The sequence below is a fragment of the Taeniopygia guttata genome, chromosome 5 (assembly GCF_048771995.1).
Source record: "Taeniopygia guttata chromosome 5, bTaeGut7.mat, whole genome shotgun sequence".
Lineage (NCBI taxonomy): Eukaryota > Metazoa > Chordata > Aves > Passeriformes > Estrildidae > Taeniopygia > Taeniopygia guttata.
The window spans coordinates 31,853,653-31,870,470 of NC_133030.1; the positions used below are offsets into that span (position 1 = coordinate 31,853,653).

General features: G+C 50.9%; 1 protein-coding gene across 1 annotated transcript; it reads left to right on the plus strand.

The window, feature by feature from the left end:
- The first annotated feature begins 5,609 nt into the window (after positions 1-5,609).
- Positions 5,610-9,140, plus strand: ZFP36L1 (ZFP36 ring finger protein like 1). Its single transcript, XM_030274482.4, has 2 exons — positions 5,610-5,826; positions 6,618-9,140. The coding sequence occupies exons 1-2, from the start codon at positions 5,770-5,772 to the stop codon at positions 7,566-7,568; spliced, it is 1,008 nt and encodes a 335-aa protein (XP_030130342.1). The 5' UTR covers positions 5,610-5,769; the 3' UTR covers positions 7,569-9,140.
- The last annotated feature ends 7,678 nt before the right edge of the window (positions 9,141-16,818 follow it).

A 16,818-nucleotide genomic window follows, 5' to 3' on the forward strand; every position in this document is an offset into this window, starting at 1 on the left:
CAGGCAATTGCTGTTGTGATGTGCAGCCAGTGTCACTTGTTTCTTTTTTTCTGGAATCTGCCAAGAGCCTCTTTAAAGCTTCTGGCACTTCCCTTAATCTGAACAACAATGTATTGAGGTGAGCTATATTTGACTTCCCTCTGCCCTGGCAGGCACAGAGCCTTGTGCAGATTTGGCCATGTTAAGGGCACTTATTTGAAGCTGTGTCCTTGCTGCACACAATAATCCACTCCTGAAGTTGGGCCCAGCAGGGATGCGGGGGACCTCAGGACAGCCATGTGCCCGGCTGAGACCTGGAGGAAAGAGGATGCTGGCACCTGGCTGCACAGGCTGTCCCATCGGTGTGGGCTCTCCAGAGGGGTGCTGCTGCAGGGATCCACAGCAGGATAGAACACCAGCTTCCCCAACAGCAGCTCCATGGCTCTGCTCCACCACTGATGAGAAACACATCTTGCTCCATGCCTCGCCTTGCTGCAGCCAGGCTGGGCACTTCCTCAGCTCCCATTACCACACTGGCAGGATGGAAATCCCTTCTCTAGCTTAATGCACTTGCGGCATGTTCAGGGAGGAGACCAGACGAGTCTTGCACCTTGCCCTAGAGGCTTTGTAACTTCACTGAGAACAGGCACACCCCTTAAAAGAGGGAGATTTCTCTGCAGGAGGTGGTGGTTAAAGCAGCAAGTGGGCAGCAGGGAGATCTGTGGTGCTGTGTGAGGGGGCTGTTGGGCTTTCCTGCTTGTCCCTGTGTCCAGACAGGATGTGCAGACCTCAGCTGGGGACTGCACTGCCATGGAGCTGGGGTAAAGTAACAGCCCCACACCCAGGTCACAGGCAGCGAGAGAGATGTTCCTTGTTGGGCACCTTCACTTTTCACGACCATGCAGCAGCCAGTCCTGATGATGGTCCTCTCCTCCAGCCCCTCAAACCTACTGCCACACACACTGCTCCCACGCTCAGCACAGGCTGCATGTGTCTGGATGCAGCTGGACAGACCCCAGGATGTGGCTAGGCCAGCCTCCTGAGCAGTCATGACAAACAGCTAAACACTTGCATGGGCTTGCTGTCCTGCTGTGTGGAAATACATTAATTGCATTAGTATTTCCACTGGAAATTGTAACTTAGATCCATTAACTTTAGCCAATTTCCTTACCCTGTGTCTGCTTAAAAGGACATCTCTGCTTTTTCCACTGCAGTGTCTTGTCGGTGGCACCGGTGCTAAATTTGTGGCAGGCCAGTCACATCCATGTGACACTTCAGAAGAGGCCACCCATTACCTCCACCTCCTGCTTTCCCCTCACTTCCCCCATAGGTAGTCCAACATCTGAGCTACTGAATAACAGAAAGCCCTTTTTATGAACAACTAAATCAGATCCCAACCCCCATTACTAATTAGTAAAGATGTGCTGTAATTTAGATCACCTTGGATAGTCTTCAGGTCATTCACAGGTGTAAAGTCAGGAGGATTAAGGGCTTATAATATTTGTCTGGTATGGCTGCTACCAATTCCAGCAAAAATAATGAAGCTAGCTTCTTGGGTTTCCTGCCACCACAAAGTACACACATGCACACACTCTCTATTTTATTAATGTTTACATACCCAAGCTGCCAGGAATCTCACTCCCGTTGCTTCCCACCACCTTAACAAACTTTCCTGTATCTCTGAGAATTTGTTTTCTCACCGAGCAGCTGGTAATATCCCTTTTGCTTGGGAGCAGGCAGAGACCTGACTTCCTCGGGTGCCAGAAAAGCCTGGCAGAGGGCGCACCTACAAGCTGTGGTTTCCATCTCAAGCCATTTACACCTCCCAGTGGCTACCCAGAGATGTTCCATGGAAGAAGCGCAAGGCCAAAATAAAAAGAAGTATTAAAAAGTTACAGACAGGTGGGGAAAGGCCACACTGACATCCGCCTACTCCCCCTGAAAGGCCACAGAGTCTGAGGAGGCGCCTGGAACAGAGGAAACATCTACACCCGCTTGCAGAGAGCAGCAGAAAGGCACTTCCACACCTACACCTCCAGGGTCACAGCCAACAAAAATAGCATCAGACCCAAAAGATATGTATAGAATAGTGACTGCAGAAAGCCTTGGTTCATTTGACACCCCCAGCAAAAATAAAGTCAGGAGGTTTGTCCTTCCTCTGTTCCCAGCCTCTGTATGTTAGAGCACCACTGCAGACAAGACATGCCTGTTTACCTGAGGATTCCCACGGGAGCAAGGGAGTGAAATGCCCCCCTCATCTGAAACTCACAGGGGAAAATGTTGCTTGTGATGAAAGCACTTCCCTTTCCTACCTTGAAACTTTGGGAACTGGGTGGTAGGAGGGGGAATAAACCAAAACACCCCACCCCCACCTTGTTTTCAACAATTCAGGCTTTTTTGTACTCTAGTTCTTGCTCAGTGACTCTGACGCAAGCTGATCTGCAGGCTTCCAAGTGCCAAATGGCTCCAGGTGAGGGGAAGTGCAGGTGTCTTAAGATAGCAACCTTGTTCTTTTGCCACAGGAGCTGCACCATCATCAAATATATTTGTGGCAAAGCTGGCACTTGGATCCAGTTTACACTCAGTGCTCAAAGTAACCTCTTATTACCCTGGTGGGGAGTTAAACTGAGCAAAGAGTGCAGCCACCCCATGAGACTGTTCTCCTCTTTAGCAGAGGCCAGCGTGTGAACCCGTGCTCAGTGGCTCGGGGACAAGATAGTGCTGATTTGAACATCCCAGTGCCAAACTGGATCAGACCAAAGGTCTGTTATGGCTTTCCTCTTACCTCCAAGAGCAGTCAATGCTTATGGGGGAAAATAGGGATGAGAGAGCGATACTTTTGCTGTGCATTGTCCAGCAACATGTTGCAGAGGTCTGCCTTGGCCTTTAGTAAACCTCCAGGGACTTTTACTCCATAAATTTGTCAAATTGCTTTTTTGACCTGGTTTATACTTTTGACCTCTACAGCATCATGTGCCAGCGAGCCCACAGTTTTATACACAGATGCAATTGGAAAAAGTAATCCTTTAAATCTCCTGCTTTTATAATTTCATTCGCTGCCCCCTTCTTCTTCCCCACCTTCTGGACACTCTGGCCTGTTTCAGATCTCGTGCAGGAAAGTGGTTCTAATTCCTCTGCTAAATGTGTGCACAGGTCTAATGGAGAATCTTATCCCTCTGTATTTTGTGACAAGTTTGGCATCTGCTTGCATTTGACCCAGAGAAGGAGAGGACTCCAAAAGCAGCTCTTGTGCTGAGGGCAAGTTTGAGAAGGGTTTGGGAGATTTTGGACGTTTATTCCTGCTTCCCAGGCCCAGCTGTAGTATCCCAACTGGAATGTGCTGGCCTGGATGGAGTGACTCACACAAGAAGGCTAGTGAACATGGCATTGCATTCATTCACTTTTTCAGTAATCTTCTTTAATAATTGACTTTCATTTATTCATTTACCTATCTTTATTCATTTGCATCTATCAAAGTTCTGGCACGGCTCTGGCGGGCGGTGTAAGGCTCCAATTTTTTCATTCCTCTGCTCAGTGTGAATTCATGCCCACACAAATTCCCACTCTGGCCCAGAGGGCTCTGACTTTTAGCCACGAGGTGGGGTGAGCAGCTAAATTCCTGAGCTGAGCATGTGCGCAGGCAATGCAAGGCAGACCACCATGGAGTCGGGGTTTGCCAAGCTAAATCACTGGAAAAAATTCCTTCTCGGCTTCAGCCTTTGCCACTTGATCTGCGGAAATGTGCAGCCTTAAACCTCAAGTTTCCAAAACAAATGCACACGGGACAAGCGGATACCGCAAGAGCAGCAGGGGCAGAGGGCTCTCCTGGTGGAGGGGCTGCTGGCCCTGGGCTGGCTGCAGTCCCACTCCAAGATCAGCCCCGTGCCGTGGCTGGACGACAGGAAGAACGGGGCAAAATCCAGGCTGGGAGCGACTCGGTAGTGAAATGGTTATCTCGGCTGGCTTTCTCTGTAACTCTTGGAAAGTCCCCGAAATGACGTTTCTAACTAACAATTAAACTGGGTTTAATTATAGAGAGGCTTAGAGCCCTGGGAACAAGCACCATCTACAGAACGAGTAAACAACTGCAGAAAATAATAGGCTGTTCACTCCCCTGTCTACTCCTCACTTCTGGCCAAGGCGAGGGAAAAAAAAAAAAAAAAGAAGGAAATTCGAAGAACCTGACTGCTCTCCTTAAGGAAATAATAATAATAATGATCATAAAAAAAAAAAATCTGGAATAGCCCTGTGGGCATATCTCTCGGCTGGTTATTTTAGTTGTTCTTGAAGACCAGAGGAGGGGAAAAAAATCAGCCGCCAGCGCAAAGTCCAGATGCCGCGACTCCAAAGCAAACAGAGGAGGAAGTGGATCATTTGTTTGAAGTTTTCGGTGCGATGGCCGCTCGGGTCAGCGCTCTGCAGCTCAAGGCAGGGGTTTCTGTTCTCCCAGCCAAGCTGGAGTGCAGGGAAGGAGGAAGAGCCTGCAGTGCCGGGGCGGGGAAGAGGGCCCAGATGCCATTGCTCAGCCTTGGATGAACACCCACTGAAGTTATAGCTGGGGCAAGGCTCGGCCCGGCTGGGGCTAAGGGGGATAACTGGGCAGAGACTGAGCGCGGAGGCGCCCTGGTATTGACAAGCTTTCAACAGCTGGGCTCATTTTTATTTTTATACAGAAACAGCCACCATTGCCCCACTGTCTCTGCCATACCAATATCAGTATGAATCATTGAAGCATACTTTGTTTACTAAAACCTGGACCAGGTTACTTGCTTAGAGACAATTTCTTAAACTATTTTTTTTCAGTGTTAGGTTTGAGTCCTGGGGACTGTGAGAAAAGGCAGGATTTATCACACACCCTTTTAAAGAGCAGACGCGCATTTTAACAACTTAAATTGCTGGGGATGTGAGCTATTTCCCCTTGCAGAGCCTGCCAGGTTTCAGTAAAAATGTGAAAAAGGAGTGAGGCTCCGAGGGAGGGGAGGAGGGCGGCGGGGGTGCCCAGCACAAAGCGCTGCAGGGCGCAGGGCCGGGCGCGGCTCGGCTCGGCTCCGAGCGGGTTTCCCGGGAAGTGTCCGCGAGCCGCGGAGCCGCCGCCCGCCGCGGCCGTTGGGCGCGCGCCCCCCGCGCGGAGCGGAACGGGACGGCCGCGCGCGCCGGCGGAGGGGAGTTCGCGCGCGGGCGCGTGCCCAGTTGGACACGCGCGCACAACGTGGGCGCACGCGGACAAGCGCGCGGGGACGCGCGCACGGGGACGCGCGCGCGGAGACGCGAGCAGAAACGGACACGCGCGCGGAGACGCGAGCAGAAACGGACACGCGCGCTCAGGCGCGCGGAGTCGCTCGGTACGGCCGCACAACCGCCCCCTCCGGCGCGGCGCGGCGCGGGGCAGGGCAGGGCGGGCCCGGCACAGCCACCCGCCCGCCCGCCGGCCGCTGCGCGTTCTGTCCCCCCTCCCCCTTGTCCCTCCCCCTCTCCTTCCTCCCGAAAGTTTTTTTGGGCCTGCCCGCCCGGGTGATTCAGTTGCGGTGTCAATCACCCTGCCCTCCTCCTCCTCCCCTTTCCCGCCGCCGGCTCCTCCTCCCGGGGGGTAAGTCACAAACTTTATAAGTTGAGCTTTCCCCGAGCCCCCTGGAAGCGGCGAGCGGGCGCGGCGGCCGGGCGGGCTGGTGGCTGTGTCGGCGGCGGGGGGAGGCTGCGAGCAGGGGCGCTGGAGGCTGTGCCTTACCCACGCCGTGACTCCTCGTGTCCGAGTGCCGCTGCCCCACTCGCTTCCCCCCTCGCTCGCCGAAGATGTCCACAGCCCTGGTGTCGCCCACCATCTTCGACTTGAGCGAAGTTTTATGCAAGGTAAGTGCGCCGGCGGGGGTTCCGCCGCCAGCTTCGGGGCTTTTCGGCTTCCTTGGGGCTCGTGTTCGGGCTTTCCCCCTTCCCCTCCCCCCACTTCGTTTTCTGATCGTGGACAAGTTCAGCGCCGGGACCGGAGGGCGCGGGGCGGGATCCGAGCGCGGCCACCCCATTTCGGGACTCCGGGGTCTCTCCCGCCCGCGTTTCCCGCCTCGGCCGCTCCGGAGGAGGAAGGGTGGGGGAGCCGCCCGCGCTCCCGGCGGGCTCAGCCGCGGTGCCGAGCGGGGGGGCCGGATCCTTCCCGTGCCCCCGGGGCCGCCGCGCTACAACACGCCCGGGCGCGGCGCGGAGGGCGGCGGCGCTGCCGCGGGGCCGGGCGGGGGCCGGGCGGGCTCCCTCCCCGCGGGGCTCGGCCGCCCCTGGCCGGCCGCGCTGCGGGAGCGGTTGGGCGGGCGCCGCGCCGCGCGCTGCCCTTCCCGCGCGCCGCCGTCCCCGGGGGCGCTCCCAGCGAAGCGCTCCCGTCGCGCGGGGGTTTCGGGCGCCCCCCCGCGCTGGGCGCTCGGCCGGCCCCGGGACCGCTCCGCTCGTGGGGCGGCGGAGGGGGCTGCAGCAGATGTGGCTGCGGGGGAGATGTCCAGGCAGGGCTGTCGGGGCAGGGCGGCCGCCGCCGCTTCCCGGGCCGCGGTAGTGGCAGGCGGTGGGGTGCCGCGCCGCGCTCTCGGGGCTGCGTGGCGATGTCGGAGGAGGTGGTGGCAATAACATTGACGTGACCGGCTCTTGCTTTGTCCCCGCAGAGCAACAAGATGTTGAATTACAGCCCCTCGGGTGTCAGCGGGTGCCTGCTGGACAGGAAGGCGGTGGGCACCCCGGCGGGCGGGGGTTTCCCTAGGAGGCACTCTGTCACCCTGCCCAACTCCAAGTTTCACCAGAACCAGCTCCTCAGCAGCCTGAAAGGGGAGCCGGCCCCCATGCTGGGCCCCCGCGAAAGCCGCTTCCGGGACCGCTCCTTCTCCGAGGGTGGCGAGCGCCTGCTGCAGCAGAAGCAGCCCGGGGGACAGGTCAACTCCAGCCGCTACAAGACGGAGCTGTGCCGCCCCTTCGAGGAGAACGGCGCCTGCAAGTACGGTGACAAGTGCCAGTTCGCCCACGGCATCCACGAGCTGCGGAGCCTAACCCGTCACCCCAAGTACAAGACCGAGCTGTGCCGCACTTTCCACACCATCGGCTTCTGTCCCTATGGGCCGCGCTGCCACTTCATCCACAACGCGGAGGAGCGCCGCGCCGTGGCGGGGAGCCGGGAGCCTGCCCTCGCCGACAGACCCCGCCTGCAGCACAGCTTCAGCTTTGCCGGCTTCCCCAGCACTGCTGCCAGCGGGCTGCTGGACAGCCCCACTTCCATCACACCGCCGCCCATGCTGAGCGCCGACGACCTGCTGGGCTCCCCCACCTTGCCTGACTGCGCCAGCAACCCCTTCACCTTCTCCAGCCAGGAGCTGGTCAGTCTCTTTGCCCCCAGCATGGGGGTGCAGGTGCCCAGCGGGAACTCCCCCACCACCTTCTTGTTCAGGCCCATGTCCGAGTCCCCCAACATGTTTGACTCGCCACCCAGTCCTCAGGACTCCCTCTCTGACCAGGAGGGCTATCTGAGCAGCTCCAGCAGCAGCCACAGCGGCTCAGATTCCCCTATCCTGGACACCTCAAGACGTCTTCCCATCTTCAGCAGACTCTCCATCTCCGACGACTAATCTGGGGTTTACTCTTGCCCCTCCCCACCTCTATTACAATGTTAAGCTGAACTCCCCCCACCTTGTCCCCAGTAGTCCAAGCTGGATGTTAACATGTCCACCTGCCTGCCTGATACCCACTGGCTTAAACCTTAAGTGCCAAAATTACGATGAGAAGCAATAACGTTTACAAAATTAGTGCCTTTTAACACTTTTCACTGTGACTGTATTACCTCTCCAGCTGCAGAGGGCACCAGCAGCTCTGTGCGCTTCCAGATGTGCAGGAAATGTCCGAATCCGGCTCCCTCCACTGGCCATGTACTGCATCGCCCTCTCCCAGTCCCTTCCCAGCTGGCCACTTTCTGCTAGGCTGCAGGCACGTGGGCAAGTGTTAACATCCAGTCATCTTTCTCCCCTCCCCTTAAAAGACTAAATCTTGCCTGGATCCGCTCAGGTCTGTGGGAAGAAAAGCTGAGAACGGACAAAGATTGTAACATGAGTGGGACTTCGACTGGGAGGAAGAAAACAAAAGAAGAGCAAAAAACAGATGGACTATGAGAGACTTGACTTTGGTGCTAAAAGTTCCCCATGTATACATGTGACATCTTAAAACAAATAAAGAAATAGAGGGGTGGGGCTAACAGAAGTCATTCCACACACAAGTTCGTGTAAACAAAGTTCCAGTAGACATAGCTTTAATGGTTTTGCTCTAGAGTACTTTAGACCTATCTTAGAGCACTCACGCCAAGCTTTTTATTATTTTTTCTGGGTTTTTAATTTTGTATAACTTTTCAGAAATTGGAGAGCAAATTTTGCTTGTCACTGCACAACAATATAAAAAGCTTATTTAACTTATCAAAACGTATTTATTGCCAAAACCTTTGCTTTTTAATTTTGTTCATATTTATCGGGATGATGAATCCATAGAATATATTCTTTTATGTTTAAATTATGATCTTCCATATTAATCTTAAGATTGTGAAGTGTCTTTTTTCCTTTTTTCCCCACAGTTTAATATATTATACTACAATGACATTTTTTTGTAACTTTACACTTTTTTTGGTTATTTTATTTTAAAAAATGAAAAATTAATTTAAAAAAATGCAAAAACTGTGTTTGGATTATTTATTTTAGAACTCCCTCCCCCTTTTTTTGTGTTGGACTGCAAATGGAGTTGTTGTGCATCTTTGCCTTTTCTCTTCTCTTTCTCTTCTCCTCTCCCGGGTCTTGCCTACCTGGGCTTTAGAATGTACATACCTGAGCTCTGTTGCGAGACAACGTGGAAGGAAGACCTTTTTCTTCCTCTTATTGTATAGATTCTTCAAGGAGAAAAGCCTTGGGCTCAAAGTGCCTATCTGAAGACATTCCAAATACAGTTTGTCTTTGCATTTCTGTATTCCAAGTTTGGAGTTTTCCTTGCCAAGGTGAATGGGACTGGCACAAAGAGAATAATGAATGTAATTTTTTTTTTCCCCTGTTACTGTTCGCTACACTGCTTTTTCTTCCTCTTTGTGTGAGTTTATTTAAAAGAGAATCTCTTTTGTAATGACTGTTTGCAGTTTAAATCAATAAACCCCAAGTTTTTTCAAGAAACTGACAGTGAAGCTGGTTTTACTTACAAAAATTGAGGGGTTGGTTTTAGGCAACCCCACAAATGCAGGTGCTTCCCTTCTCTTGACCCTTGAAATGCCCACAGTGTGCCCAGGCATCCCTCCGTTGATCCTCATTGATTCAGCCATGCAAGTGTTTGGGAGCAGATCAGTGGCAGCAAATACCTGGTGTGACCTACCCTGGTGGCCTCTAACCTGTCTCTTGGGGAGTGCTTGAGTCACTCAGTCTGTTCCTGACAAGCTCTTTCTGATGAGCATGGCTTAAACCTGGGATTGGCTTTTGTTGCCTGTGTGTTTTGTGTGTTCCTGCATAGCTCCTTCCCCTTCAAGGAGAGCTTATGTGTGTTTTGAGTGAGGCTAAAGTGGGATGTTGAAGTGTTAAGAAATACTCCAAATCTCAGTCCTGGCTTCTTGGTGGTACAGGTTTACTTGCACAGAGGGGCTCTTTGGTGCTTTGTGGGGGAGAGGAACGTGAACCCCCAGTGAAGGCTCAAGTGTATGCACACATCACCCTGCTATCATATTTAAGTCCTTGTACATCTTGGAGTATCAGGAATGCCAGAAACTTTCCAGATCATTGTTTTTGTTTAGGAACACATCCTTGCCAGCACTGGTTATGGTGTTAAGTCTTGTGCTTTCACCTTTGAGCTCTTTGGAGCAAGCTTTTGCTTCCAAACTGAGGCTGAAATGTTGCTGCTGAACCACCGGTCCTTCAGCTGTCTTAAGATGTCTCAGTGTTCGGCTTTCCTAATTCATGTTGGAAAAGTTCCTGCCAAACAAAAGCTGTAGGATACCTCAAGGCTTACACCGGTGAGCCAACCCTCCCTGCTGTTAGCTCTATGCACTTGTGCGGTCTGGCACTAAAGGTGAGCTGGGTGGAGGAAAGGTGGAGGAAGAAGAGTGTTGCTGGTGGAAGCTGCTTCCCTTGGACACTGCAAAAGCTATGTGGGGAGTTTCTTTGGCAGATACTGATGTAAATTAGTGCACGGTGTGGTCTGCATGCTGATCCCTGAGAGAAGAGCCTCAGGCACAGCTTCAGCATTGCTGGCCTTCAGCAGTACCTTTAACTGAAGCCTTGCTCCTGGGCATGAAGACAATGAGCCCCATGTGAGGATGGATTCTGCCTAGGAAACTTGTGCCCAGTTACAGCAAGTGCCCAGGTGTGCCTCCTCTGCTGCCGGGAATCAAGCTGTCAGCTCCTGAAGAGTGAGAGTATCTGATCTGGAGGGGATCCCAAGCCTATTGCAGGGCACACACATGGAGCTTGAAACTGCTTGCTTCCTTTCTGGAGTTTCAGTACAGCTCTTCAAACAGTCTTTGACCAGTTAATAATTGATGAAGAAAATAGCTGTATCAGTTGCACAATGCTATTGGTATGACAAACAACCAGGAAGCTGTGCTAAAAGGAGGTCTTTGCCCATGATACTTGGGTACTTCCCTTGCCCTCCAAGTGCACTGATTGCAGGAAGCCAGAACTGTTTTCTTCTGGGAGTTTATTAATGATATATGCTCGGTCACTCTGCTCAGCTTTTTGAAACTAACCTTGAGCTGGTTCACGCAGGGGATAGAAAAGAAGAGCAGAATGGGATACAAAAGCCTTCAGCAGTGGAAGGATTTACCAGATCTGATATCATTAGGATTCATTGCAGCTTTGGTCTGTGGCAGCAGACACTCTTTAGAGTGTCTCTCCTTCCTTGTATTTACCATGGATGAGTTGTCCATGCTCTTTCTCACAGAGTTATCAAGTTTACCTAGTGGTTGTTTAGGTGAACCTACCATGGCTGGTAAGGCTAGGGAAGGCTCAGAAAAGTATAAATAGCCTATTCTGACAGGATAGTTTTGAGACACACATTCCTCCGGCTTTGAATGTGTGTCTCACATTCTCCACTCTGGCTTATTGATTTAGTGCATGGGACTTTCAGAGTGGCAATAAAGTAGGGCTGGGCCTGTGCATCAGAGCAGTTGGTCCTGGCGTGCCTGCTGTGGCAGGGCAGAGAGAAGCACCCACAAGAACAAGATGCCTGTAAGGTGCCATGGCCAAGTGTGCCTCTGTACACTGCACAGGTTGTGCTTACAGTTCTTACTTTGGGGCAGGGGGATGTCTGTGGTGGCTAGAGCTTCTCTTTGCATACATTTTGTTGTAGTCATGGGCGCTTGCTGTGGGCTCCTTCTAAGGAGTAGCCCATGCCTCCGGGCTACAAACATTTGCTGTTTTCTGGCCTTGAGTCAGGTGTGTCTGGTGCTATCCACCCTCAGTATGTCTTGGAAATTAAAGCCATTATGTATGGCTGGCTGTGCCAGTTGCCTCTTGGTATGGAATAATATGATGACTTTGATCTGCAGAGCTCCAGGTGGCTCAGATCCCACCCTAGTACCTGCCTCCCCCCTTCCTAATTCCTGCAACAGCTGTATGTGTCCCAGAGACACTATTGACTATTCACTGCTTTGCTATGGAATAGCTGTGGCTTTTGTGCCAAAAAATAGGGGTTCTTTCTTGTTACTGATTATTTTGTTTTTAAAGGCAGTTGGGAACTTAACTGTTTGATTTTGGCCAACCTTTGTTTAGTATCACTTGTACATAGAAGTGGTGTGCCAGATTGCAAGAGATGAAAAATACCATTTAAAAGGAACCCTGAAACTTTCCAAGTTCCTGGTCCTGACAGAGTTTGTCTTATCAGTTTAGTCATGAAACTGGGAGGCAGAGAGGGAAAGAATTTGGAGAAGAAATACGCTTGGAGGACTGTTATAAGCTGGCTCCAATTTTCAGTCCATATGGTTCCTATGCAGTAAGTGCAGTGGTCTGTGGATGGGACTTTGGGCTGCTCATGCGAATCATCTCAGGAAGAATGGGCTCTGCCAGGCCTTTGCACAGCAGAGGGGACATGGCAGTGGGGCAGGAAAGGATGGGGTCACCATTGGACATCAAGAGCCAGAGACTGAGCACACACAGCGTGGGGATAGCATGGGTGAGAAAGAAGCCATGCTGCCTAGAGTCTGAAGATTACTCATGTTCAAGTGCATGAAGGCAAATATCCATTGGGGCTCAACAGCATCAAAATGAGGGGAAGGTCTGGATAATGCAGCCTGCTGGACACTATCTGATGACCATGCCCAAGGATATGAATGACTATTAAGATGCAGTAACACAAGCAAAAAACACAGCGTGCCCTTTACACTTGCTAATTGCCGCAATTTGTGTGGTCTGTGTTGGGGAAAGCTAGCATGTGCTTGAGTCTGGAGAAAGAGGCTTTGGGAGAAGGTGCTGTGGTCAGTGTGAACAAAGAGGCTCCTCACTTCAGTGCTGGTGGTGTTGTGGGAGCTGGAGGCTGAAGACATGTTGGGGGCAGCGCCGACACAAAAACACTGCCTGCAAGGGAGAGAGAGACTTGTGCTTCAGGGAGGCTCCTCATAGCCTACATTACAACAGGCAGACATGAAGGTGAGAGGTCTGGTACCAGCAGTGGGGCTGGTGAGGCTGTTCTGCTGCAGAGGGGTGGTGTGCAGAGTGACCAGATGCTCCAGCAACCAGCAAAAGTGTGGTGAGTGAAGTGAAAATAGAAAAAAAATGTAAGAGTGAAGAATGGTGCCTTTCTTACGTGGGCCCCACAGAAGAGGGGTCAGGAGGAGCTCATAGCAGAAGCAGTTTGAGGTGCATGAACCAGCCACAAACAGGAAGAAAGCGGCAAAACCAGTGCTAGGAAGGAGTTAGGTGGGAGGAAGGGGTGAAGGAGTTGTAGAGGGTCTCTTGGGCTGGGAACACTGGGACAAATGGTGAGACTGGCTTGGTGGGGACACTTCAAGAGTCTGCTGGGAACTCACAGAACAGTTCTTCCCCTCGAGGCTGAGTTCAGTCCAAAATGTTAGATGATTCTGCCTGGTGATGTAAAATGTCCTTTGTTTAGACTCGTTGGCCCATTCAGCCACGCCTTTTCCTCACAAAGCCGATGCTTATTCCCTAGAATACTTACAGGAAAAAAAAAAAAAAAAAAAAAAAAAAAAAAAAAAAAGTTCCTCTAAGACACCCTAAACCAATACCTGCTGTGACTAAGCCCTGTGGGCAGCTCCGCAGCTGATTTATATCCTCCTCCTCCAGAGCGAAGGGGTTCGAGTGGAAACAGACCATGGCCGCGGGCAGGAGCGGCCATCCCGCAGGGCCGCAGGAAGCGGGGCCGCGGGGCGGCTGCTGCCAGCCCTGACCCGCCTCGGCTTTCCTCGCAGGCAGAACAGAGCTCCTTTTGGCTACTGCAGCTTTATGGGCTCGCCTGGGTTTATTATACTGCAAATGTTTTGAATTCCACATGTTAATTTCCAGAGAGGCTTTGTTTCACGTTTGCTGCTTTTTCCCCCGCCCTGGTTTTCATTTATTTTTTTTTTCTTTTTTTTTTTTTTTTTTAATTACCACTCCCCTAACCTCTTCTTTTTGACTGGGTTTTGGTAATAGTTGCCGTTTTCTGAGCAAACAGAAGACTGGAATTCTCCCTGCCTGGGCTCCAGCTGCAAATTAATCTCTTTTCATAGTTTCGCTTTATGTCCGCCCACTATCCCCACCACATTAACTCAGTCAACACATGGAAGTGAAATTTTTCCATCCAGGACCCTGCGGCTTGTAAGGCTGTTGTGGGGCACGTGACTGCAGCTCCAGAGTTTTCTCGCACCTCTGGATGGAAGGAAGTTTTCTCATCCCCCACATATGTGAGCGGTCGCCGGTGGGATGTGAAAGGTTTTAACAACTGGAGTTTGTGGAAACGTCGCAGGGTTCAGCAGCATTTGTGTGTGCATTTAAAGTCCCAGCGCAGCAGCCGGGTGGAGGCACAGCCGTAGGTATGGCACGTTTGCAGCACCTCCGGTGCTACCAGCCCACTGCTCAGCAAAGGGGGGCTCTCCATGGAGCCCTGCTCTCCCCACAGGGTTTATCTCCGTCCCATGGAGGACAGAGGGTACAAACAATGATGGTATTGACAAAGACGGATGGGGTCTGCTTGGCCTATCAGATGTATTTTGTAATTTCTACATGATGCCTTTCACATGTGGGCCTGGGAGGACTTTACAGGTATTTTGGGCACTTGGCAAATATATCTGTACCTATTCCACAGGTTTTAAAACCCTGTTAGAGATACGACTGCCAGGTAAAGGGGATTGTTTGGCAGTGGCACAGTATCGCAGAAAGAACTGCAGAAATAATTCAGGACTCCTGATACTTTTTCTCCTGTCATAGTCTCCAGGCAACAGCAAATATTTCTCCTGAATACTCTGGATGAGCAGATGCCAACGTTGATTCACAGGAAAAGGATGTAGCCACGCAAGCCATAGAAATATTGTTTGGGATGGTAGCCACGGCCCCTAAGAGGACATTAAGCAATATGGAACAAACGCCAATGAAGCTCTTAAAGCTCTTGCTATGTTTGCTAAAAAGAGATTTCTTGAGCAGTGTTAGGTGGGAACCTTTGTGATTCACCTTGATTACAGCTATGTGGAGGGAATATACTGTGTTTCACAGCTCTGGAGATGCTGCTAGGGCTTTTGAGCACTAGCAAAGTTCTGGTTTACTGAGAAGTTACAGTCACAAGATATGGGGAGAGCTGTTAATAAAAAAGCTTTTGTTAAAGGCCCACAGCAGAGCATAAAAGGTGCAGTTCTGCTGGAAAAAGGATGGCAGTGAAAATGTGCAAAGAGCTCCCTGTTTATTTTCTCTGTGACTGAGATATTCTGTGCTGTGTTCAAAAATAACCCCATTTTCCTTCATTATAATACTTAAAAACTTATCATGAGATTATCATGAGAAAAGCTGAGAACAAACCTAATTCACCCCGTCTTCAGGGTGCCCAGCCAAAAGAGCTAGAAGAGCTGAAAAAAAATAATTTTCCTCTTAGGTTTAGGTACTGTGGGCTTTGGATTCATTGACTGAACTTGCTGACCAAGATATTTTCCCTCTTTTCTGACCAGAAAAACACTTCCAGTGTGGATGAAAACAGAACCGGAGATGTTTTGAAAGCATGCAAAAGTTTGTTTCAAAAGTGAGCAGTTGGTAAGAAATTGAGGGCAGACAGCTGGGGGAGGCCAGTGGTCCACGGCCTGGCCTGTGGGGTTATCAGTGTGTCATCCAGATTGGCAGGGACTTCTAGTGAATCATTCAGACCTGCTCTTTTAACTGTGACAGGACTGAACTCCCAATTCTCAAACCACCTCTCAGGCAGAGGGAGTTGACTATTGATAGCCTTGAATGCCTCCAGCACGAGGTGCACAGCATTCCCTTGTCAGGGAGTTTCAAGGCTCAGGCAATTTTAACCTCTATATGTAACCTATACTGAACCTGAATGTCTTCTACAGAGGTTTGTGGCCACTAACTTTTTGTCCCTTTGCCTTTGAGTAATAAGACAGGAGCCCAACTTCCAGGCAGAGTCCCGCAAAACGACACATGTGGTTTTACCTTTTCAGCTTTCCTGCCAGCTGTTTCTCTTCTCCAGCCTCTTCCCAGGATATGTGATTTTCAGAACATTTTCATGCTTCTCTTTGCATGTCTGCTGGAAATACAGGATGTCCCAGACCCACCCTGGACTTTCATTTTCAGTCTGGCTCTGCACTTGGTGATGCTGTCCTGCTCTTGGTTCTTGAGGTGGTAAATTTAACCTTCCCGGCCTAATGTGGGGTGAGGTCAGGAGAAAAGCACCCTGTCAAATTATACTGATTCTGCTAGGAATACAGTGGGAATCAGAGTTCCACCTCCTGTCACAGCATTGTGCTGCCAACCAGGGCCCTGCCCCATTTCTGTGGGGCGTCCTGGCTCCCCTCACACGGCCTGGCAGTGGTGGCTGCCTGATTATGCAGAGTTTATCCCAAGTGGGTTGCATGTATGAATAAGTGTGCATACCTAATACCTAATAACTAGCTCTGATATTAGCACTGTGCTCCACAGCACCCAGGGTCCCTGGGCTGTCACCCCACTGTCAGGCTGGAGCAGCCTAGGGCCCCCACTAGTGCGCTCAAAGGAAGCCATACTCCTGCCCTTTGCTTTTCCTCCCTGAAGGAGAGACATTATTCCCTATCCCCAGGGAACATCAGTTTTGAAACACGGAGTTGATTTGTTTCCATTTACCATTATCTTGGTTTAGGTAAATAACAGCGGTTAACAGCGGTCATAAAATTATCTGGCTTCAAAAAAATTCAGCTGTAGAGTTTGGTCCTGTGGCCTCCCTGATCAGCTCATTTCCAAGGGGCAAACATGCCCTGGGAAAAGAAACAGTGTCTCCTTGTTCATCACAAATGGTCATCTCCCCATAGTATCAGCAGCCACCTTGACTAAAGCTGGTCACTGTAGAAAAGTACAGCAAGCCTTTCGTCATGCGCTGCTTCACCCTTCTGAATAAATCTGCCAAGGCATTTAAATCAACCAAATCATCCACCATCCCTCACCAGCAGCCACCACATCACCAGCATTTTAGAATCAAGTTCTGCACTGGAGAGGAGGCTCCTTGACAAAGCAGAGATGATCCTCACTGAGGGATTTTGGATCACCTCTGGTTATACTGCAAGTAAAATATTTTCTCTTAATATCTGCCTCATCTGGAAGCTGATTGGCAGGCTGGCTGGTTTTAGGAATCACTCTTGACCTGTGTTAGGATTTCAGCAACAAGTATCTGGTTTCCAATTGTGGTATCATAAGG